Raw genomic sequence first — 24,818 nt, 5'->3', positions numbered from 1 at the left:
TAACTTATCTGATAAAAGAAGAAAAAGTGAAGGAAAAGGGGGAGAATAAAAAAGAGAGACAGAGAAAAGAAAAAAATAGAAAAGATGAATAGATGTATAGCTACAGCCAGTAAAGAACTGTAGGAAAAACAGTTGAATATATCAAAAACAAAATCCAAAGAATTCATGAAGAAAAAAAAAAGTGAGAAAGATGTTTCCCTTTTCTCCACACCCTCTCCAGCATTTATTGTTTGTATTTTTATTTATTGTACTTTTTGATAGCAGGCATTCTGACTGGCATTGTTTGTATTTTTATTTATTGTACTTTTTGATAGCAGGCATTCTGACTGATGTGAGATGGTACTTCATTGTGGTTTTGATTTTCATTTCTCTGTTAATGACTGATGTTGAACATTTTTTCATGTGTTTGTTAGTCATCTGTATGTCTTCTTTGGAGAAATGTCTGTTTGGTTCTTGGTACCATTTTTTGATTGCACCATTTATTTTTCTGGAATTGAGATGAATGAGCTGTTTGTATATTTCAAGATTAATTCTTTGTCTGTTGCTTCATTTGCTATTGAGCTTCCCTGGTGGCTCAGATGGTAAAGCGTCTGCCTGCAATGTGGGAGACCCAGGTTCAATCCCTGTGTTGGGAAGATCTCCTGGAGAAGGAAATGGTAACCCACTCCAGTATTCTTGCCTGGAGAATCCCATGGATGGAGGAGCCTGGTTGGCTAAAGTCCATGGGGTCACAAAGAGTTGGAAACGACTGAGTGACTTTTCTCCCATTATAGAGGCTGTCTTTTTAACTTGCTTATAGCTTCCTTCATTGTGAAAAAGCTTTTAAGCTTAATTAGGTCCCATTTGTTTATTTTTGCTTTTATTTCATTACTCTGGGAGGTGAATCATAGAGGATCTTGCTGTGGTTTATGTCAGAGAGTGTTTTGCCTATGTTTTCCTCTAGGAATTTTTTAGTTTCTGGTCTTACATTTAGATCTTTAATCCATTTTGAATTTATTTTGTGTATGATGTTAGAAAGAGTTCTAGTTTCTTTCTTTTTTTTTTTTTTGCAAATCATTGACCAGTTTCCCCAGCACCACTTGTTAAAGAGATTGTCTTTTCTCCATTGTATATTTTTGCCTCCTTTGTCAAAAATAAGGTGTCTATAGGTGTGTGGATTTATCTCTGGGCTTTCTGTTTTGTTCCATTGATCTATATTTCTGTCTTCGTGCCAGTACCATACTGTCTTGATGACTGTAGCTTTATAGTATAGTCTGAAGTCAGGCAGGTTGATTCCTCCAGTTCCATTCTTCTTTCTCAAGATTGCTTTAGCTATTCGAGGTTTTTTGTATTTCCATTCATACTGTGAAGTTACTTGTTCTAGTTCTGTGAAAAATGTTTAAACAGCTGAAAATAGATCTGCCATATGACCCAGAAATCCCACAGCTGGGCATACACGCTGAGAAAGCCAGAATTGACAGAGACACGTGTACCCCAATATTCATCACAGCACTGTTTACAATAGCTAGGACCTGTAAGCAACCTAGATGTCCATTGGCAGATGAATGGATAAGAAAGTTTTGGTGCATATAGATAATAGAATATTACTCAGGTATTAAAAAGGACACATTTGAATCAATTCTAATGAGGTATATGAAACTGGATCTTTTTATACAGAGTGAAGTAAGTCACAAAGAAAACACCAATACAGTATATTAACACATATATATGAAATTTAGAAAGATGGTAATGATGACCCTATATGTGAGACAGCAAAAGAGACACACAGCTGTAAAAAACAGACTTTTGAATTATGTGGGAGAAGTAAGGGTGGGATAATTTGAAAGAATAGCATTGAAACATGTATATTACCTTATGTGAAATGGATCATCAGTCCAAGTTTGTTGCATGAACTAGGGAACTCAAAGCTGGTGCACTGGGACAACCCAGAGGGGTGGAATGGGGAGGGAGGTAGGAAGGGGGTTCAGGATGGGGGGACACATGTACACCCATGGCTGATTTATGTCAATGTATGGCAAAAACCACCACAATATTATAAAGTAGTTAGCCTCCAATTATAATAAATTAAGTTTTAAAAAGTGAAAGAGAAAAAAAAAATTTTTAATGAAAAATTTTTTTCTTTTTTGACAAGAAACACAAAGAGGATTGCTCCACAACAACACAAAAGGCTAATATGAAGATGGAAATATGTAGGGGGAATAAACCATGTAATTTATAAGAAAAAAACATATTAAAATGAATTTTTTTTTAAACGAGGAAAACTCCATAGCACCGCTAAATGCTAGTATGATGGTGAAGATATGTTGGGAGAATAAAGTATGATTTATAAAAGAAGAAACAAGCAAAGAAAACAGAAAAAAAAAATATTTTAAAAAGGTTCTCCAGGTCGTACTCTTGGTTGTGGAGTCTGCCCCTGTGCATGGGGTTGGGTTAGTGTTCTGTGATGTTTTCCTTGTTGGGGGAGCTTGTGCCTGTGTTCTGGTTGCTGGAGCTGGACCTCGTATCTCTGAAGGGCAGTGCAGTGTTCAGTAATAGGTTTTGAAGAGTTCAGTATGGGTTCAGGATGCCTTTGGGCAGTCCTTCTAGCTTTTGTGGTGTTGGCCGCATCTATATACAGAGCAGCTTCAAAGTGGCCCTCTCAGCATATCTGCAGTGCCAACAGCCCCCTGCTTGTCCTTGGGATCATTGCTGGTGCTTCTGTTTCCCTGTCCTGCCCTGTACTGCTGGCAGAAACTTGCTAGGTAGGTGCCTGTGTGGATCCTTCTGCGTCGTGGTCACTTGTGTGCATCCCTCAGCCCTTGAGCTCACCCTCTGCATAATGGGGCTTGTATGCACTTGTCTCAGTTCCTGAGGTCCACCCTCTGCATCACGGGGCTTGTACACTCGTCTCAGTTCCCGAGGTCCGCCCTCTGTGTCGCGGTGCTTGTGTGCACTTGTTTCATCTTACTGCCTGCAATCTCTTTCACCGGGGTTATTTGTTCTTTCGGCTGTGTCAGAAGGGCTGTGTGCGCTGCCCAAGTTTGTCTACCTCCCCTCTATCGGAACCCCAGTCCCGCCCTTTCGTCAGCAGTTTGTCACACGCGGCTACCTGGGCCTGCCCTCTGTGCTGCAAGGGTTGTGCATGCTGGCTGGGTTTGTATGTATGCTACCCAACTCTCGGTTCCCTGAGCTCGCCGTCTGTTTGAGGCCACAGTCCAGGAGCTCTTAAGGGGCTGAGAAGTGCAGCTTTCTATGTTTACTGCCCTCCAAGTCCCTGCTTTGCCTGGTCTTCTGAGATTTCACAGTTCCTCTTTGGTCCCGACTGTGAGGGAGTTTCCCTGTGCAGGGGAACTCCTCTTGTTTCCCGGCTCCCTTCCTCCTTTGGGGCTCCTGACCAGAAATTCTCTGTCTTTTTATGTCTCTCTCCTCTCTATCTCATTTCAGGGAGCTTAGCCTGTCCCCTGGAGGTCTGGGATCTTCTGCTGTCGTTAAAGGTTGCCTTGTAGGAGTTGTTTCATATCTCGATGAGTTTTTGATGTATTTGTGGGGAGGTTGGCTATCTCCCCATCTTACTTCTCCACCATCTTCTTGCCAGATTTCTGTTTCCATTTGTTTGGAACGTGTTTTTCTATCCCCTCACTATCATTTTGTGTGTATATTTATATCTGAAGTGAGAGTCAGCATAAATGTATATGTCATGTTTTTAAATCATTCAACCACTTTATGACTTTTGATTGAAGAATTTAGCCCATTGCATTTAAAGTGATTATTAATAGGTACATACTAATTTTCATTCTGTTAATGTTTTAGGGTTTCCTTTGTGGTTCTTTTTTGTTCCTTTTTTCTTTTGGTCTCTTCGCTTATAATTTGGTCACTATCTTTATTGCTCTGTTTGAATTCCTTTCTCCTTTATGTTCATATATCTATCATAGATTTTTAATTTGTGTTTACATATATATGTGTGTGTGTGTCCACCATGAGGTTTATATTTACATTTTTATTTCTTTCTCCACATTTAATGTTTCCTGACATCATGTTTATCATCTTTTTGTTTTGTGTATCTCTTAACTACTAATTATGGATATAGATGATTTTACCACCTTTGTATTTTAATATTTTTAGTAGCTTTATAAACCTACATGTTTGCCTTTACCAAGGAGATTTTTTCTTTCTCAGTATTTTTTTATTTCGAGCTGTGACCTTATCTTTTCCACTTTCAGAGTCCCTTTAAAAGTTCTTATTAAGCCAGTTCAGAGATGCTGAACTCTTTTAGCTTTTGCTTCTCTGTAATAGTCTTTACCTCTCCTTTACATCTGAATGTTAATCTTGGTGGTTATAGTATCTTGGTTATAAGTGTTATTCGTTAATCATATTGAATATATAAGTTTCTGGTGAAAAGTCAGTTGATTACCTTATGGAAGTTCCTTTGTACAGACTTTCTCCTCCCTTGCTGCTTTTAAGATCCTCTCTTATCTTTTATTATTTATTTGTCATTTTAAAAGCAAGATGTTTTGGTGTGGACCTCTTTGAATTCATCTTATCTTGGGACTCTGTGCTTCCTGGAGTGATGAGTGAATGGTCTCTCAGGTTAAGGAAATTTTCAACTACTTTGTCTTCAAATAATTTTTCATTTTCTTCTTATTTTGAGATTCCTGTGATGCAAGTGGTAGACATTTGATGTTGTTCCATAGATCTCTTTAACTGTCCTTATTTTTAAATTTCTTTCCTGTTCAGTTTTGGTGATTTCCACTACTCTATCTACTAGTTCACTTATTTGTTTCCTTTGTATCATCTAACCACTGTTATTACTTCTAGTGTAGTTTTTACTTCAGTTAGTTTTTCAGTTCAAATTTGTTCTTTATATTTTCTAATGCTCTGTTAAACTTCTCAGTGTTTTCATTCATTCTTCTTTTGAGTTTTTTAAGCACTCTTTGAGTCATTACCTAGAAGTCATTATCAGGTAGATTTGTTATCTTCACTCAGTTCTTCTTCTGGGGCTTTATCTTGTTTCTTCATTTGGAACAAATTCCTCTGTTGCCTCATTTTGGCTAATTTCCATTTTTAATCTATGCATTAGTTAGGTTGCTTACTTTTCCAATCTTGAATAAGTGGTCTTATGTAAGAGATATTCTGTGGTCCTAGCAGCACACTCTTCTCTAGTCACAAGAGTTATATGCCCTAGGCATGTCCCCTACATTGGCTTCATAGGCTCTTCTGTAGTGGCATGGCTGTCAGCAGTGGGTGCTCTGGAAGTTGGGAGCTGACTCCTGACAAGGTTTTCTGCCAAGTCTTGCCTCATGTGGAGGATAGTCTCTGCTCGTTGGGTGCTCCTGGGCATTCCAAATCTTTCCCTGACACACCAGTGAGTGGGTCAGATATCACAGCAGCTGCTGTTGGGTCCAGGAATTCCAGGGATGGTTGTGGATCCTGTGGGTTCCAGGGCTTGTGCTTGACATCTGGTGGGACAAGGTCTTGGGGAAACTGGCTGTTTTTCTGAGAGGTACCAGGGCTGGTACTGGCCAATTGGTAGATGGAGATAGGCCTAGGGTGGTTGACCGTGGAACTCAGGCAGATCTTGGGAAGGTGTCAACCCTTTCCAAAGGCCTGCCTGGTTAGGGTGTGCCCCAACATGGATGGCTTTTTGGCTTGTAGTTTTCTGAACTGGTGTCAATTGGCTGTTGGATATTTAAGCCCCCAAAGTTAATAGCATACAGAGAAGATTTCAAATGGTCCTTGTCAGTATCAGTGTCCTCACTGTAGAATGAGGTCCCCAAACTGTCTACCTCTAGTGTCTGTATCTCCAGGAAGAATCTTAGTTGCCTCTGACTTTTCAGTAGGCTCTCCAAGATCAGCAATGCATCTAACTCAGGTCATTTTAAATTATTTCCTCTGTTCTGGGCATTCAGAGTGTGCTTTTTTGTGTGTCATTTACCTGTGATGTCTATTTTCTGGAGCCCTGTAGGTCTCCTAAAAGCAAAACCTATTGATCTTCAAACCAAATGTCCTTCTCAATGCAGGATCTTCATGTAGGTTTTCCTATCCTTTATTACTTGAAAAGAACCTCTGCATTTTTTATTATCTTCTCCATTGTGGATCACTAATCAAAAGGTGTGGGTATTCACTATCCTGCATCTCCTTCCTCTAACCAACATTTGTATGGTTAGTTCTTTATATATTTAGTTTTGGAAAAACTTTTCTCCTATCCTTTAGGTAATTCTCATCAATAGTTGCTGTATAAATGGTTGTAATTTTGATATCCACATGGGAGGAGGTGAGTTCAGTGTCTTCTTACTCTTCCATGTTGGCCACTCTTTGCTATTGCTCTAATTATTTTCTTAAATGATTCCACATATATTAAATGTGCAGAATAAGCAAACAAATAGAGGCACAAAGTATATTTGTGGCTGTCTAAGTCTGTGGATGGAGAAGGCAATGGCAACCCACTCCAGTACTCTTGCCTGGAAAATCCCATGGACGAAGGAGCCTGGTGGGCTGCAGTCCATGGGGTCGCTAAGAGTTGGACACGACTAAGCGACTTCACTCTCACTTTTCACTTTCCTGCATTGGAGAAGGAAATGGCAACCCATTCCAGTGTTCTTGATTGGAGAATCCCAGGGACAGGGGAGCCTCGTGGGCTGATGTCTATGGGGTCACACAGAGTCGGACACGACTGAAGTGACTTAGCAGTAGCAGCAAGTCTGTGGAGGTGTACAGTGACTGCTGACAGGTATGAGGTTTGTTTTGGTTTTTTTTCAAATTGCTTTTTATTGGAGTATAGTTGCTTTAATTTTACATTAGATGTATGATCATCATACTGTAGACCCAACATGGATGAAACACATACTTTTACTGTTATTCCAGAATTAATGGTAAAATCTATAGAAAGAGGAAATGGAAGACAAATGACAAACAGTACACATGGAAAAATGTCATGTCAAGATGAAGGACAAACCACCAGAAGATTAGGAAATAACATGGAAGATATTATTCAACACAATTCTCAGAAAGAACCAGTCCTGGTAACACCTTGACCATGGATTTCTAGCCTTCAGATGTGAGACAATACATTTTTTTATATATTTAAGTAGCCCATTTAGTAGTACTGTGTTACAGGAACTCTAGCAAAGATAAAATTTTAACAAAATATGAAAAGGTGATGGTTATACACTCTTAAAAGACATTATTTTAATTTAAGATGTAGGTGGGTCAAGATGGTAGAGTCTGAAGACTTTGAATTCATCTCCTCTCATGAATACATCACAACTATAATTATGTAGAGAGTAAATATTTCTAAGAATGACCTAAAAACTAGCAGAACAGTTCTACAAGTAAGGATGTAAAGTAAAAACCATACAGAGCTGCCGGGAGCTGGCATATTGCATATTGAGTGCATATTGCATATTGAGTGCAGCACTTTCCACAGCATCATCTTTCAGGATCTGGAATAGCTCAACTGGAATTCTATCACTGCTGAGAGCCAGCGTGAGGAACTCCACCCATGACAAAGGTCATGAGGAAGGAGGCTCGGCATACGCAAAGGCGGGATCGAGCCTCAGGAGTCCCCCTGGAAATTCTCGAGCATCTACCCCCCAAACCAGAGTCTGCCTACTTTCTGCTTTGTGCTTTCACCTACACCTCTGACTTTACAGGGGGCTGTCTCCCACTACCTCTCTCTGAAAAAAAGAGTTAGCTTACAGCTCCAGTTAATAATTCTTGGATGTGACAGTGTTTCAACCTACAAACTCCTTTGGAAATCCTCTAGCCTGCCTGAATGGGTTTTTCCGGCCACATGTGATTGTTCAGAGCCTCCCAACTGTGAGAGGCAGGAGATGTTCTAAACTGCCTAAACACAGATTCCTTTGAGTAGTTAAAAGATTGATTAGAAATTGTATTGGTGAAGGGTTTTTCACTTGTTGGGCCAATGTTTGCTGCTAAGTCTCCATACTCCTTACCTACTGTGTCCTTGGCAGTGTATTGATTGATATAATGGGTGTATAGAAATGTAAAATGCAGCTTTGTCCAATGCTTTTTGGAAGGCTGGTGCCTGACTTTGGAATAATCACCTTTAGAGAAAAATAAGTTTCTTAAAATGTTAACAGGCCTCCGGGCCAGAAGATGATGTCAATCACCTGAACTTTTGCATATGATAAGTTTGCAGGAAGAAAGCCTGGCTTGCTGCATGACTCTACCCCTTCCCCCATTATCCTCTATGCATAACTTAAGGTATAAAAACTACTTTGGAAAATAAAGTGCGGGCCTTGTTCACTGAAACTTGGTCTCCCCATGTCACTCTCTCTCCCAAATTCTAGCTGAGTCTCCATCTGGAGCGCGGAACCCACCATGCTTGCTAATTATGCCTGGGCTTCTAAGATCCGACCGGGGAGGCCTCAGTGTCTCCTCTCCTTCGGGAGAACGGAAGGACGCCTGCGGCCTACGTAAGTGGTGCAAACTTCTTGTCTTGAAGTTTTATTGGTCTCCCGCGTAAACCAAGCTACTCAGCCTCTTTTCTCCACTAAATTTTCCTACTGAGCTATCCTTATTTCAGCCGCTTTTCTCCACTGAATTTCCTCACTGAGCTATCCTTATTCTATTACTCTTTGTATCCTTAATTAAAGTGTAATTAAGCAGTTGTTTCCTGACCCTCGCCTATGCCGTCTCTCCTTCGAATACCCTGGATCAGCTGGGGCTGGACCCTGGCACAGAGCCTGATAGGAAGGGAGGAAAAGTAACATGCCTGGGGGTCACATCTTTAGGTGGTGACTCAGAAAAGGAGGATGTCACATAGTTGCTCTCCTTGGGAAGCAAGGGGTACTTAAGAGACAACCCACCCAGGGTCCTGACACCAGAAAAGCAACCCCCTATAAATGGTCTAAAAGCCAATGGGAAATAGTGGATAGCTGTAAGAAACTGAGACAACAGTCCTGAAGGATGTGCATATATACTTGCTTACTCTCAGTCCTAGTGTGAAGGCAGCAGATTAAAATTTCCAGCTGTTCTGCATGGCCCTGCAGTACTACCCTATCATGTATTGTCCTGCAATCTGCACCAACCCTGGCTTCAGCACGTCCTCCTCTGGCACTGCTCCTCACTAAGATGGAGGGCACCATTACCAATGCATGTTATGGCACCTGAAAAGGATCAGAGATAGCTCGGTAGCATGGCTCCAACTCCTCCAGCCCAACCCCATCTCTAACCAAGACATGCACACTGAGAAAAAAGAACTAGCTAAGAAGTGCATTTCTAAGCACTCAGGCCCTCATCATATCACCAATCAAGTGGAGACTACCATCACAAAAAGGAAAAACCCAACTCCCCAAAGGTTCATGCTACAGGCGTTGTGGCCCTAGCCCCACTCTGACAGGGTGATAACAATCATCAAGCGTAGGCAAAACCCCAGCTTGCACCTGGCTCAGGCTTTAGCTTCTCCAACTCCAGCCCTATTCCCACCATAGCAGTGGTTGCCAGTACACCCTAGGAGAAGACACAGTTAACTCTCAGTTAAGATTTAGCTCTTCCACAAAAGACACTAGACACATGCAGATAGCACAGGGATGATGCCACACAAGAATATTACTTCAAGACTGAGAAAGGTAACTGTTTAATCTAATTTCATAAAGACAAGGAGAGAAAGTTAAGGAAGTGAGAAAACAAAGAAATATGTTTAAAATAAAAAAAAAACAAAACCATAGAAAATATCTTAATACCCTATTAAAAAAAGAAAAAAACTTACCTGATAAAAAGTCCAAAGCAATAGCAACAAACATGTAAATTGAACTTGGAGAAAGATTAGATGAACATAGTGAGAACTAAAATAAAGGACTAGAAATATAGATAAGAACCAGTCAGAGCTGAAAAATACAATAATTAAACTGAAAAATACACTAGAAGGAGTTAACAGCACATTAGCTGATACAGAAGAATAAGCAACTTGGAAGACAGATTAGTAGAAATCACCAACGAGAATAGCTCCCCCTCCCTGACAAGAAGAAATGAATATGAGATGTGTAGAGGACCTCTTTTACTCATGAAGTGTACTAACATTCACATTATAGAGATTCCAGAAGGAGAAGAGAGAGAGAGAAGGGTAGAAAATACATATGATAAAATTATGGCTAATACCTTTCCTAACTTGATGACAGAAACAGATATGAAGGTACAGGAAACAGAATCTTGGTGGGCATGAGAAATGGTCCAGTGAAGGCTCTTGCTGGCCTGGCCTTGGAAGATGGTGTTCCCTAGTGCACAGGCAGTCCTGGGCTACTAGAGTAAGAGTGGTGGGAGCCTGGTGAGTGGGCAACTCCAGTGGAGAATCATAAGAAAAGGGTTATGATAACTTCTCTGTCAACTTGAAATGAAATAGAAAACATCTGTGTAGGTAATCAAGTCTTGAGGCTCCTGTAAGAAAAGGACTGAAACCCAGAGGCAAGAGGCTTAGCTGCAGAACTTTAGAACATCAGAGAACTCCTGACTTCAGGGAACATTAATAGATAAGAGATCACCCAAAAATCTCCATACCTACACTGAAACCAAGCTTCACTAAAGAGTCAACAAGTTCCAGTGAAAGACACACCATGCTCATTATCCAGCAGGAACATAACTCTGAACATTAAAAGATGGCCTGCCCAAAGCCATGCCAAAATCATAGACACTCCAAAACTCACTACGGGAATCTTCATTGCACTCCAGAGAGAAAAGATGCAGCCGTACCCGCAAAACACAAACACAAGTTCCCCCAACCAAGAAACCTTGACAAGCCACTGGTTCAACCCCATCCACAGGGAGCAGACTTCACAACTAAGAGGAACCACAAGCTTCCAGTCCAATTACAGAAATCTAAACAAAATGAAAAGGTAGAGTAATATTCAGCAGGTGAAGGAACATGATAAAAACTCAACAAAGCAAACAAAAGAGGAGGAGATAGGGAGTCTACCTGAAATATAATTCAGAATAATGATAGTAAACATGGTCTAAAATCTTGAGAACAAAACAGAGTCAATCAATAATTAACAATGCAATAATTGAAATTAAAAGAACTTTGATGGGAACCAAGAGTAGAATGACTGAGGCAGAGGACAGGATAGGTGAAGTGAAACATAGAATGTTGGAAATATATGAAGAAGAGAGGAAAAAAAAAAAAAAAGAAAACAAAGAAATGAGGACAACCACAGAGACCTCTGGGACAATGTTAAATGCCCTGACATTCGAATCATAAGTGTCCCAGAATAAGAAGACAAAAAGGAAGAGCATGAGAAAATACTGGAGGAGATAATAGTCAAAAATTTCCCTAATATGGGGAAGGAAATAGTCATTCCAGTCCAAGAAACACAGAGAGTCCCAAACAGAATCAATCCAAGGCTAAACACCCAGTTCAGTACAGATCAGTCACTCAGTCGTGTCTGACTCTTTGCGACCCCATGAACCGCAGCATGCCAGGCCTCCCTGTCCATCACAAAGTCCTGGAGTTCACTCAGACTCAAGTCCATCGAGTCAGTGATGCCATCCAGCCATCTCATCCTCTGTCGTCCCTTCTCCTCCTGCCCCCAATGCCTCCCAGCATCAGAGACTTTTCCAATGAGTCAACTCTTCGCATGAGGTGACTAAAGTACTGGAGTTTCAGCCTCAGCATCATTCCTTCCAAAGAAATCCCAGGGCTGATATCCTTCAGAATGGACTGGTTGGATCTCCTTGCAGTCCAAGGGACTCTCAAGAGTCTTCTCCAACACCACAGTTCAAAAGCATCAATTCTTCGGTGCTCAGCTTTCTTCACAGTCCAACTCTCACATCCATACATGACCACAGGAAAAACCATAGACCATAGCCTTGACTAGATGGACCTTTGTTGGCAAAGTAATGCCTCTGCTTTTGAATATGCTATCTAGGTTGCTCATAACTTTCCTTCCAAGGAGTAAGTGTCTTTTAATTTCATGGCTGCAGTCACCATCTGCAGTGATTTTGGAGCCCAGAAAAATAAAGTCTGACACTGTTTCCACTGTTTCCCCATCTATTTCCCATAAAGTGATGGGACCGGATGCCATGATCTTAGTTTTCTGAATGTTGAGCTTTAAGCCAAATTTTTCACTCTCCACTTTCACTTTCATCAAGAGGCTTTTGAGTTCCTCTTCACTTTCTGCCATAAGAGTGGTGTCATGTGCATATCTGAGGTTATTGATATTTCTCCCAGCAATCTTGATTCCAGCTTGTGTTTCTTCCAGTCCAGTGTTTCTCATGATGTACTCTGCATATAAGTTAAACAAGCAGAGTGACAATGTACAGCCTTGACGTACTCCTTTTCCTATTTGGAACCAGTCTGTTGTTCCATGTCCAGTTCTAACTGTTGCTTCCTGACCTGCATATACGTTTCTCAAGAGGCAGGTCAGGTGGTCTGGTATTCCCATCTCTTTCAGAATTTTCCACAGTTTATTGTGATCCACAGAGTCAAAGGCTTTGGCATAGTCAATAAAGCAGAAATAGATGTTTTTCTGGAACTCTCTTGCTTTTTCCATGATCCAGCGGATGTTGGCAATTTGATCTCTGGTTCCTCTGCCTTTTCTAAAACCAGCTTGAACATCTGGAAGTTCACGGTTCATGTATTGCTGAAGCCTGGCTTGGAGAATTTTGAGCATTACTTTACTAGCATTTGAGATGAGTTCAATTGTGCGGTAGTTTGAGCATTCTTTGGCATTGCCTTTCTTTGGGATTGAAATGAAAACTGACCTTTTCCAGTCCTGTGGCCACTGCTGAGTTTTCCAAATTTGCTGGTATATTGAGTGCAGCACTTTCACAGCATCATCTTTCAGGATTTGAAATAGCTCCACTGGAATTCCATCACCTCCACTAGCTTTTTTTGTAATGATGCTTTTTAAGGCCCACTTGGCTTCACATTCCAGGATGTCTGGCTCTAGGTGAGTGATCACACCATCGTGATTATCTGGGTCATAAAGATCTTTTTTGTACAGTTCTTCTGTGTATTCTTACATCTCTTCTTAATATCTTCTGCTTCTGTTAGGTCCATACCATTTCTGTCCTTTATCGAGCCCATCTTTGCATGAAATCTTCCCTTGGTATCTCTAATTTTCTTGAAGAGATCTCTAGTCTTTCCCATTCTGTTGTTTTCCTCTATTTCTTTGCATTGATCACTGAGGAAGGCTTTCTTATCTCTTGCTATTCTTTGGAACTCTGCATTCGGATGCTTATAATTTTCCTTTTCTCCTTTGCTTTTCACTTCTCTTCTTTTCACAGCTATTTGTAAGGCCTCCCCAGACAGCCATTTTGCTTTTCTGCATTTCTTTTCCATGGGGATGGTCTTGATCCCTGTCTCCTGTACAGTGTCACGAACCTCCGTCCATAGTTCATCAGGCACTGTAAGACACATATTAATCAAACTAACAGAGATCAAACACAAAGAGAAAATATTAAAAGCAGCAACAGAAAAGGAACAAATAACACATAAGGGGATCCCCATAAGAATAACAGTTGATCTTTCAATAGACACTCTTCAAGCCAGAAGGGAATGGCAAGATATACTAAAAGTGATGAAAGATAAAAACCTACAACTAAGATTACTCTACCCAACAAGGATCTCATTCAGACATGAAGGAGAAATAAAAAAATTTACAGACAAGCAAAAGTTGAGAGATTTCAGCACCACCAAATCAGCTCTTCAACAAATGCTAAAGGATCTTCTCTAGACAGGAAACACAGGGAAAGTTTGTAAAAGTGAACTCAAAACAAAAAATAAATGGTAACTGGATCATACTTGTCAATAATTACCATAAATATAAATGAGTTAAATGATCAAACCAAAAGACAAACACTGGCCGAATGGATACAAAAACAAGACTCTGTATGTGCTGTCTACAAGAGACCCACCTCAAACCTAGGGGCACATGCAGACTGAAAAGGAGGGGCTGGGAAAAGATACTTTATACAAATGGAGACCAAAAAAAGGGAGGAGTGGCAATATACATATCAGATAAAATTGACTTTGAAATAAAGACTGTGATAAGAGACAAAGGAGGACATTACATAATGATCAAAGGATCAATCCAAGAAGAAGATACAACAATTATAAATATATATGCATCCAACATAGGAGCACCTCAATACATAAGGCAAATGCCACAAGTATGAAAGGGGAAATTAACAGTAATCCAATAATAGTGGGGACCATTACTACTCCATTCACACATATAGATAGATCAAGAAAAAGAGAAAAATTAGCAAGTAAACACAAGCTTTAAATAATACAATGGACAGGCAGACCTAATTGATATTTACAGAGCATTTCACCCAAAACCAAAGGATTTCATCTTTTGCTCACATGCACAGGGAACATTCTGCAGGATTGATCACATCATGGATCATAAAACTAGCCTCAGAAAATTTTAAAAAAGTTTAAATCATTTTAAGCATCTTTTCTGATCACAATGCAGTAAGATTAGATCTAAACTACATGAAAAAAAAAAAAACACCTCAAAAAATACAAATATATGGAGGCTAGAGACTAATGAATTACCAACAGATCACAGAAGAAACAAAAAGGAAATAAAAATATGCATGGAGACAAATGAAAATGAAAGCACAACAACCCAAAACATGATTTAGTAAAGGCAGTGCTAAGAGGGAGGTTCAGCACAGTACAAGCCACCTCAAAAAACTAGAGAAACTTAAAATAAAGAACGTAATTTACACCTAAAACAAATAGAAAAGAAGAACAGAAGAATCTCAAAGTTGGTAGAAGGAAATAAATCATAAAAATCAGAGCAGAAATAAGTGAGAAGAAACGTAGGAGACCCTAGCAAAGATTAAAAACAAACAAACAAACAAACAAAAAAAACACCTAAAAGCTGGTTATTTGCGAAGATAAATAAAATAGACAAACTTTTAGCTGATCAGCAAGCAAAAAAGGGAGAAGAATGAAATCAATAAAATTAGAAATGAAATAGAGAAATCAGAACACACAAAACAGAAATTAAAAAAAAAAAACCCATAAGAGACTACTATAAGCAATTATATGCCAATAAAATCGACAACTTGGAAGAAATGGACAAATTCTTAGGAAAGTATAACTTTCCAAAACTTAACCAGGAAGAAATAGAAATCTTAACAGACCCATCACGAGCATGGAAATTGAAACTGTAATCAAAAATCTTCCAACAAACAAAAGCCTAGGGCCAGATGGCTTCATAGGTGAATTCTACCAAAAGTTTAGAGAAGAGCTAAGGCCAATTCTACTCAAACTCTTCCAGAAAATTGCAGAGGAAGGTAAACTCCCAAATTAATTCAATGAAGCCATCATCACCAGACTAAGATGGCACAAAAAAAAAAAAAGAAAAGAAAAGAAAAGAAAAGAAATCTACACACCAATAGCACTAATGAGCATAGATGCACGAATCCGCAACAAAATGCTAGTGAACAGAACCCAATAGCATATTAAAAAGATCATACATCATGACTAAGTACACTTTATCCCAGGGATGCAAGGATTCTTCAATATTCACATATCAACTAATGTGATACACCATATTAACAAACTGAAAGATGAAAACCAAATGATTATCTCAATATATGCAGAGAAAGACTTTGACAAAATTCAACACCATTTATGATAAAAACTCTCATGATAGCAGGCATAAAGGGAACATACCTCAACATAATTAAAATCATATATGACAAGCATGCAGCAAACATTATCCTCAATGATGAAAAATTGAAAACATTTCCTCTAAAATCAAAGGGCACCCACTCTCACCACTACTATTCAACAGAGTTTTGTAAGTCATAGCCACAACAATCAGAGAAGCAAAAGAAATAAAAGGAATCCAGATTGGAAAAGAAGAAGTAAAACTCTCAATGTTTGCAGATGATATGATCCTCAACATAGAACATTCTAGATACCCCCAGAAAATCACAATTGCTAGAGCTAATCAGTGAGTATAGCAAAATTTCAGGATATAAAATTAATACACAGAAATATCTTGCATTCCTATACACTTGCAATGAAAAAAACAGAAAGAGAAATTAAGGGGGAAAAAAAATCCCATTCACTATTTCAATGAAAAGAATAAAATACTTAGGCATAAATTTACCTAAAGAAACAAAAAACATGTATATACACACCTGTCAAACATTGATGAAAGAAATCTAAGATGACACAAATGGAGAAATGTAAAATGTTCATGGATTGGAAGAATCAATTTAGTGAAAAAAAGTATACTACCCAAAGCAATCTATAGATTCAATGCAATCCCTATTAAGCTACCAATGATATTTTTCACAGAACTAGAATAAATAATTTCATAATTTGTATGGAAATACAAAAACCCTCAAATAGCCAAAGCAATCTTGAGAAAGAATAATGGAACTGGAGGAATCAACCTTCCTATTTCAGATTATACTACAAAGTTACAGTTATCAAGACAGTATGGTACTGGCACAAAGACAGAAATATAGATCAGTGGAACAAAATAGAAAGCCCAGAGATAAATGCATGCACCTTTGGACACTGCCAGGGTCCAGCCCCGGTGGATCCAGGGAATTCAAAATGGAGATGGCTTCAGCAATCAGGATATGATAGAATTAAAGATATAAAGAGTGGTTAAATAAGGATAGCTCAGCGAAGAAATTCAGTGAAGAAAAGAGGCTGAATAACTTGGTTTACGTGGAAAGCCAATAAAATTCCAAGACAAGGAATTTGTGTCACCTAAGTAAGCCGCAGGCATCCTCCCATTCTCCCAAAGGAGAAGAGACACTAAGGCCTCCCTGGCCAGATCTTAGAAGCCCTGGCAAAATTAGTAGGCTTGACGAGCCTCCACGCTCCAGATGGGAATTCAGCCAGAAGGTGAGAGAAAGAACGACATGGGGAGACCAAGCTTCGGTGAACAAGACCCACACTTTATTTTCCAAAGTAGTTTTTATACCTTAAGTTGTGCATAGAGGATAATGGGGGAAGGGGTAGAGTCAGCAGTAAGCCAGGCTTTCTTCCTGAAAACTTATCATATGCAAAAGTTTAGGTGATTTACATCATCTTCTGGCCAGGAGGCCTGTTAACATTTTAATATCCTTTCTTCAGAAAACTTATTTTTCTCTAAAGGTGATTATTCTAAAGTCAGGCGCCACCCTCCAAAAGCATTAGATAAAGTTGCATTCCTATAGGGCAAAGGTGTGGAGGGCTATAACAAGAAAATAATTAACTCAAGGGTCCAAGTTTACAAACATTAAAGCTATTACTTACATTCCTATACAAGAATTATATTAATCAATACACTCCCAGGGACACAGTAGGTAAGGGATATGGAAACTTAGCAGCAAACATTGGCCCAACAGGTGAAAAACCCTTCACCAATACAATTTCTAATCAATCTTTTAACTGCTCAAAGGAATCTATATTTAGAGAGTTTAGAACATCTCATGCCTCTCACGGTTGGGAGCCTCTGAACAATCACATGTGGCTCGAAGAACATGTTCAGGCAGGCTAGAGGGCTTCCAAAAGAGTTTGTAGGTTGAAACACTCTTGTCACACCCAGGAACTTTATTAACTGGAGCTGTAAGTTAACTCTTTTTCAGAGAGAGGTGGTGGGGGACAGCCCCCCATAAAGTCAGAGGTGTAGGTGAGAGCACAAAGCAGTAAAGTAGGCATACTCTGGTTTTGGGGGTAGGTGCTCGAGGATTTCCAGGGGGACTCCTGAGGCTCGATCCCGCCTTTGTGTATGCTGAGCCTCCTTCCTCATGACCTTTGCCATGGGCAGAGTTCCTCATGCTGGCTCCAGGCAGGACACCTTATCTTTGACAAAAGAGAGGAAAAAAAAAAAAGATACAGTGGAGAAAAGACTATCTCTTTAACAAGTGGTGCTGGGAAAACTGGTCAACCATATGTAAAAGAAAGAAACTAAAACACTTTCTAACATCATACCCAAAAATAAACTCAAAAGGGATTAAAAATATAAATATAAGTTCAGAAAGTATAAAAGCCTTAGAGGAAAACATAACCAGAACAAGTAAGATCCTCTTTGATGCACCTGCCAGATTATTGGAAATACAAACAAAACTCACAGCAAGATCCTCTATGACCGATTTGCCAGAGTATTTAGAAATACAAACAAAAATATACAAGTGGGACCTTATTAAACTTAAAATCTTTTGCATAATGAAGGAATTTATAAGCAAGGTGAAAAAGCAACTTTCTGAATGGGAGAAAATAATAGCAAATGAAGCAATTGACAAAGAATTAATCTCCAAAGTATGCAATCAGCTCATGGAGCTCAAAGCCAGAAAAGCAAACAGCACAATCAAAAAGTGGGCCAAAGACAGAGCAACCCCATTTCTCGGGATACACACTGAGGAAAGCAGAATTGAAAGAAACACATTGTACATAGTGCAGTGTTCATTGCAACACTTTACAATAGTTAGGACATGGAAACAACCTAGATGCCCGTCAGTAGACGAATGGATAAAGAAGTCGTGTTACATATACACAATGGAATATTCAGTTCAGTCAGTTCAGTTCAGTCGCTCAGTCGTGTCTGACTCTTTGCGACCCCATGACTCGCAGCACGCCAGGCCTCCCTGTCCATCACCAACTCCTGGAGTTCACTCAGACTCACGTCCATGGAGTCAGTGATGCCATCCAGCCATCTCATCCTCTGTCGTCCCCTTCTCCTCCTGCCCCCAATCCCTCCCAGCATCCGAGTCTTTTCCGATGAGTCAACTCTTCGCATGAGGTGGCCAAAGTACTGGAGTTTCAGCTTTAGCATCATTCCTTCCAAAGAAATCCCAGGGCTGATCTCCTTCATGTGTGATTTATGTCGATACATGGCAATAACCCCCACAATATTTTAAAGAAATTATCTTCCAATTAAAAAAAATTACAAAAAATTCATAAAAAATAAAGAAGTAGAGTCTCAATAAGATGATGTGAGTGCAACACATGAAAATATATCATAATTATTTTTCTGGTATTGAGTTGTTTCATTTGCTATTATTTTCTCCCATTCTGAGGGTTGTCTTTTGACCTAACTTATAGTTTCCTTTGCTGTACAAAAGCTTTTAAATTTAGTCAGGTCCCACTTATTTGATTTTGTTTTTATTTGCATTACTTTTGGAGGTGGATCATAGAGGGTCTTGCTTTGGGAAAAAGACCTAAACAGACATTTCTCCAAAGAAGACATATAGATTGTTAACAAACACATGAAAAGATGGTCAACAATCACTCATTATCAGAGAAATCCAAATAAAAATTACAATGAGATATCACTTCACACCAGTTGGAATGGCTGTCATCAAATGTCTACAAACAATAAATGCTGGAAAGGGTGTGGAGAAAAGGGAACACTCTTGTACTGTTGGTGGGAATGTAGATTGATACAGCCCCTATGGAAGATGGTGTGGAGATTCCTTAAAAAACTAGGAATAAAATTACCATATGCCCAGCAATCCAACTCCTAGGCATATACCCTGAGGAAAGAAAAATTGAAATGGACACATGTATCCATTGTTCATTGCAGCATTATTCAAAATAGCTGGCACATGGAAGCAACCTGATGTCAATTGACAGATGAATAGATAAAGAAGTTGTAGTACATATACACAATAGAATATTACACAGCCATAAAAGGAACACATTTGAGTCAGTTATAATAAGGTAGGTGAACCTACAGCTTGTTACATAGAGTTTAGTAAGTCAGACAGAGAAAAATAAATATCGTATTCTAACGCATATATATGGAATTTAGGAAAACAGTACTGAATAATTTACTTACAGGGCAGCAATGGAGAAACAGATATAGAGAATAGACTTATGGACATGGGGAGAGGGGATGAGAAGGTGAGATATATGGAGAGATTAATGTGGTGGAAACTTACATTACCATATGTAAAATAGATAGCCAACAGGAATTTGCTGTAAGGCTCAGGAAACTCAAACAGGGGCTCTGTATCAACCTAGAGGAGTGGGATGGGGAGGGATATTGGAGGGAGGTTCAAACGGGAGGGCATATATGTATACTTATTCCTCATTCATGTTGAGGTTTGACAGAAAACAGCGAAATTCTGTAAAGCAATTATCCTTAAATTAAAAAGAAATAAATTAAAAAATATTGTAATTAAAATGGCAAACGTTTAAAATAAAGAGAATTTTAAAGGATTTTAAAAAGAAAGAATTTTAAAATTTCTTTAAATTTTAAAGAAAAATAAAAAAAAATTACCACATGCAAGGCATCCCCCCCCCCAATAAGGCTATAAGCTGAGTTTTCAGCAGAAACTTTTCAAGCACAAAGGAAGTGTCGTGATATTTTTTAAGGGCTGAAAGGGAATATCTACATTCTAAGATACTCTATCCAGCAAGGATATCATTCAAAACTGAAGGAGAAATGTTTTTCCAGCAAGCAAAAAGTAACAGTTCATCACAACTACATTGACCTTATAAGAAATGTGAAATGGTCTTTAAGTGAAAAAAAAAAGTCTATAACAAGAAAGAAGAAAATATAAGGAGGGGAAAATCCAATAAAAGGGCAAATATGTAGTAAAAGCAGTAGATGAATCATTTAAATAAGCTAGTATGAGGCTAAAAGGAAAAAGAAATCTAAAATCATCTATAAGTACATTAAAAAGTTAAAGAATAGATATCGAAATATAAACCATGACATAAAATCCAAAATGTGTGGAAGTAAAAAATATAACTTTTAAATTATGTTTGCACTGAAATGATTATAAGTTTAAAACAAATAGTTAAAATTATACCAAAATTATTTGGTAACTACAAATCAAAGATCTACAGTAGACATCCAAACCTAGAAAGAAAGGAACATGAATGTAATACTAAACAAAATCATTAACCACAAGAGAAAAGACTAAAATAAGAAAAGAACAAAGAAAAACTACAACAGCAACTAGAAAACAAGTAATAAAATGGAAATAATGACATGTCTATCAATAATGATTTTAAATCTCAATGGACTAAATGCTCCAATCAAAATACACAGAGTGACTGGATAAACAAAGATACATCTGTATGCTACAAAGAAGAGATTCACTTCAGAGCTAAATACACAAAACAGATAAAAGTGAAATTTTTAAAAATTTTGCACCAACATTCACATCAGGCAAATTAGATTTTAAAACAAAGTCTATAAGAAAAGCAAATAAAGGCATTATATAGTGATAAATAAATCAATTAAAAAACAGAATATAGCATTCGTAAATTCAGATGCACCTAACACAGGAATATCTAAGTATATACAGAAACTTTAACAATATAAAGGAAAAAATTGAAAGTAATATAATAATAGTAGGGGACTTTAACAACCACATACATCAATAGATAGTCCTGACAGTATAACAATAAGGAAACAGTGGTTTTAGATGACATATTAAACAAGTTTGACTTAGTAGGCATCAACAGGACAGCTCCCAAACAGCAAAATACACTTTCTTTCAAGTGCACATGAAATATTCTCTGGATTAGATCATATTCTAGGCCACAAAACAAATCTCAGTTAATTTAAGAGGATAGAAGTTATATCCAACTTTCTTTTTCCAACCCCAGCAACAGGAAACTAGAAATAAATTACAAGAAAAAATGAAACAAAAAGAAAACAAGCATACTAAAAAAGCCTGGAAAATCCCATGGATGGAAGAGCCTGGTAGGGTGTAGTACATGGGGTTGCTAAGAGTCAGACACGACTGAGTGACTTCACTTTCACTTTCCACTTTAATGCATTGGAGAAGGAAATGGCAACCCACTCCAGTGTTCTTGCCTGGAGAATCCCATGGACGGAGAAGCCTGGTAGGCTGCAGTCCATGGGGTCGCATAGAGTCGGACACGACTGAAAAGACGCAGTGAGAAAACCAATGGGTCAATGAATAAATTGAAGAAGAAACAAGAAAGCGTCTTGAGACAAATGAAAATAGAAATACAACTTTTCAAAATCTTTGAGTTCTAGCAAAAACAGCTCTAAGTGGATTTTTTTTTAACCATACAAGTCTCCCTCAAGAAACAAGAAAAATCTCAATTAAACAACTTAATGTACCAACTTAACAAGTTAGATAAAGAACAAGCAAAGCCCAAAGTCAGCAGAATGAAGGAAATAATAAAATTAGAGTTGAAATACATAAGAGACTGAAAAAGAAACTGGTAGATAACATCAATGAAACAAAAAGCTAGTCTTTTGAAACAGTAACAGAAATTGATATGATAAGTCCTATAAATTTGATAAAAGAATAAGCAGAAATTGATAAGCCTTTGGCGGTGCTAAGAAAGAAAGAGAGAGATTCTCTTCGTTGGGGTGGAGACCCGGGCGCCTGCAAGATGCCAGCTTACCACTCTTCCCTCATGGACCCTGACACCAAACTCATTGGAAACATGGCACTATTGCCTATCAGAAGTCAGTTCAAAGGACCTGCCCCTAGAGAGACAAAAGATACAGATATTGTGGATGAAGCTATCTATTACTTTAAGGCCAATGTCTTCTTCAAAAACTATGAAATTAAGAATGAAGCCGATAGGACCTTAATATATATAACTCTCTACATTTCTGAGTGTCTAAAGAAACTCCAAAAGTGCAATTCTAAAAGCCAAGGCGAGAAAGAAATGTATACACTGGGAATCACTAATTTTCCCATTCCTGGAGAGCCTGGTTTTCCACTTAATGCCATTTACGCCAAACCTGCGAACAAACAGGAAGATGAGGTGATGAGGGCCTACTTACAACAACTGAGGCAAGAGACTGGACTGAGACTTTGTGAGAAAGTTTTTGACCCTCAGAATGATAAACCCAGCAAGTGGTGGACTTGCTTTGTGAAGAGACAGTTCATGAACAAGAGTCTTTCAGGACCTGGACAATAAAGGCAGCCTCGGGTGGACCCTGGCTCCACAGCCGTGGGCAGCATTCACAGCAAGATGTACACAGTTCTTTGCCTTTATTTCATAAAGTTTTATACAGAGGAGAGAAGAGCGTGTGTCTGTACTTGAAGAGGTCTTTATCAAGAATTTGGGGTGGGATGGGTGGGGAAAAATGAGTTGTTGCCTGGTGATTTGAAATGTCTGCAGTATTAAGCTGGTGCTTAATAAATAATAATAAAGAAATTTCTAACATTTCATGTCAGAAAAAAAAAAAAAGAAAGAAAGAGAGAACAAACAAGTAAATAAAATAAGAAATGAAAGAAAAGTTTCCACATATAGAGAATACTATGAACTATATACCCCTCAAAACTGGAAAACCTAAAAGAAGTGGTTGAATTCCTGGAAATACACAATCTTCTAAGACTAAACCAGAAATAAGCAGATAATCTGAACAGATCAATTATTAGTATTGAAACTGAGTCAGCAATCAAAACTATCCCCAAAATCAAAGTCCAGGACTGGATATCTTCTCATGGAAGTTTGGCCAAATGTATACTAATGGAATATTTGGCAAAATGTATACTAATGGAATATTTGGCAAAATGTATACTAATGGAATACTTAATGTCCAGCTTTCTCAAACTAATCCCAAAGCTGGAGACGAGGGAATACTTCCAAATACTTTCTAAAATGTCACCACTACCCTGATACCAAAACCATACAGCAACAACATACAAAAAAAAAAAAAAAAAAAAAAAAAAAAAATTGTGGGTCAATGTCTCTGATGAATAAATAAAAAATTATCAACAAAATTTCATAAACCAAATTCAATAATATTTTTAAAGGATCACACACCATGATCAACTGAGATTTAATCCAGAGTATGATACAAATCAACAAATAAATCAATATGGTACATTGTATTATTAAAACAGAAGATAAATGTCACATGATTATTTCAATAGATGCAGTGAAAACCTTTGAGAAAATTTATCTACATTCATATTAGAAACTCTGAACAAAATTGATATATAAGTAACAAGACTCAACAAATAAAGCCATTTATGACATACATGTGTAACATTACACTCAATGATAAAGAGCTTAAAGCCTTTCATCCAACATTAGGAACAAGACAAGGATGCCCACTCTCATCATTTCTATTTAATATAGCATTGGAAGCCCTAGACACAACAGACAAGAAAAGGAAATAAAGAACATCCAAATTGGAAGGTAGGAATGGAAACTGTCAGGATTTGCAGATGATATCTACTCTATATAGAAAACACTAGTCTCCACCAATAAATATCTGAATGAATTCAAAAGAGTTGCAAGATACAAGATTAATATACAAATATATATTGCTTTTCTACATAGCAATAATGTACTATCAGAAAGAGAAATCAAGAAAACCACCTCATTTAAAAACCACATAATAAAGAATAAAATACCTTGGAATATATTTATCTAAGGATATGGAGAAACTATACTCTGAAACCTAAAAGACTTAATGAAGGAAACAGGAGATGAAACAAATAAATGGGAAGATATCTCATATTCTGGATTAAAATAATTAATATCATTAAACTGTCCATACTTCCCAAAGGCAATCTACAGATTTATGTAATTCCTATCAAAATATCTGTGACATTTTTTCATAGAATTAAAACAAATAATCCTAAAATATCAATGGATCCTGAAAAGAACTAAGGAGCATAAATTTTTGAAGAAGTCACACATATGACCAACAAGCATGTGAAAAGATGCTAAACATCATTAAACATCACATAAAGGCAAATCAAAGCTACCATTAGATACGACCTCCTACCTGTTAGAATGGCTATCATCAAAAAGACAACAAATAGCAAGTGTTTCTGAGAAAGGTGAGAAAGGGAAACTTAGTACACTGTTAGTGAGAATATAAACTGGTACAGCTATCAAGGATAAAGTATGGAGGTTCCTCAGAAAAATAAAAAAAATGAACAACCATATGACCCAGCAA

The 24,818-nt window shown here is 38.1% G+C and overlaps 1 protein-coding gene across 1 annotated transcript; it reads left to right on the top strand.

The window, feature by feature from the left end:
* The first annotated feature begins 22,246 nt into the window (after positions 1 to 22,246).
* LOC123465581 (actin-related protein 2/3 complex subunit 3) lies at positions 22,247 to 23,073 on the top strand. The gene has a single exon (XM_045164967.1). It carries the CDS (start codon positions 22,283 to 22,285, stop codon positions 22,817 to 22,819), a length of 537 nt encoding a protein of 178 aa, XP_045020902.1. The 5' UTR covers positions 22,247 to 22,282; the 3' UTR covers positions 22,820 to 23,073.
* The last annotated feature ends 1,745 nt before the right edge of the window (positions 23,074 to 24,818 follow it).

This window comes from Bubalus bubalis, chromosome 3, assembly GCF_019923935.1.
Source record: "Bubalus bubalis isolate 160015118507 breed Murrah chromosome 3, NDDB_SH_1, whole genome shotgun sequence".
Taxonomy (NCBI): domain Eukaryota; kingdom Metazoa; phylum Chordata; class Mammalia; order Artiodactyla; family Bovidae; genus Bubalus; species Bubalus bubalis.
The sequence above is the reverse complement of the archived record's forward strand: the minus strand, read 5'-3'. Positions and strand labels throughout refer to the sequence as shown.

Coding starts and splice junctions, on each gene's coding strand:
- LOC123465581 (XM_045164967.1), top strand. CDS start 22,283: ATGCCAGCTTACCACTCTTCCCTCATGGACCCTGACACCAAACTCATT.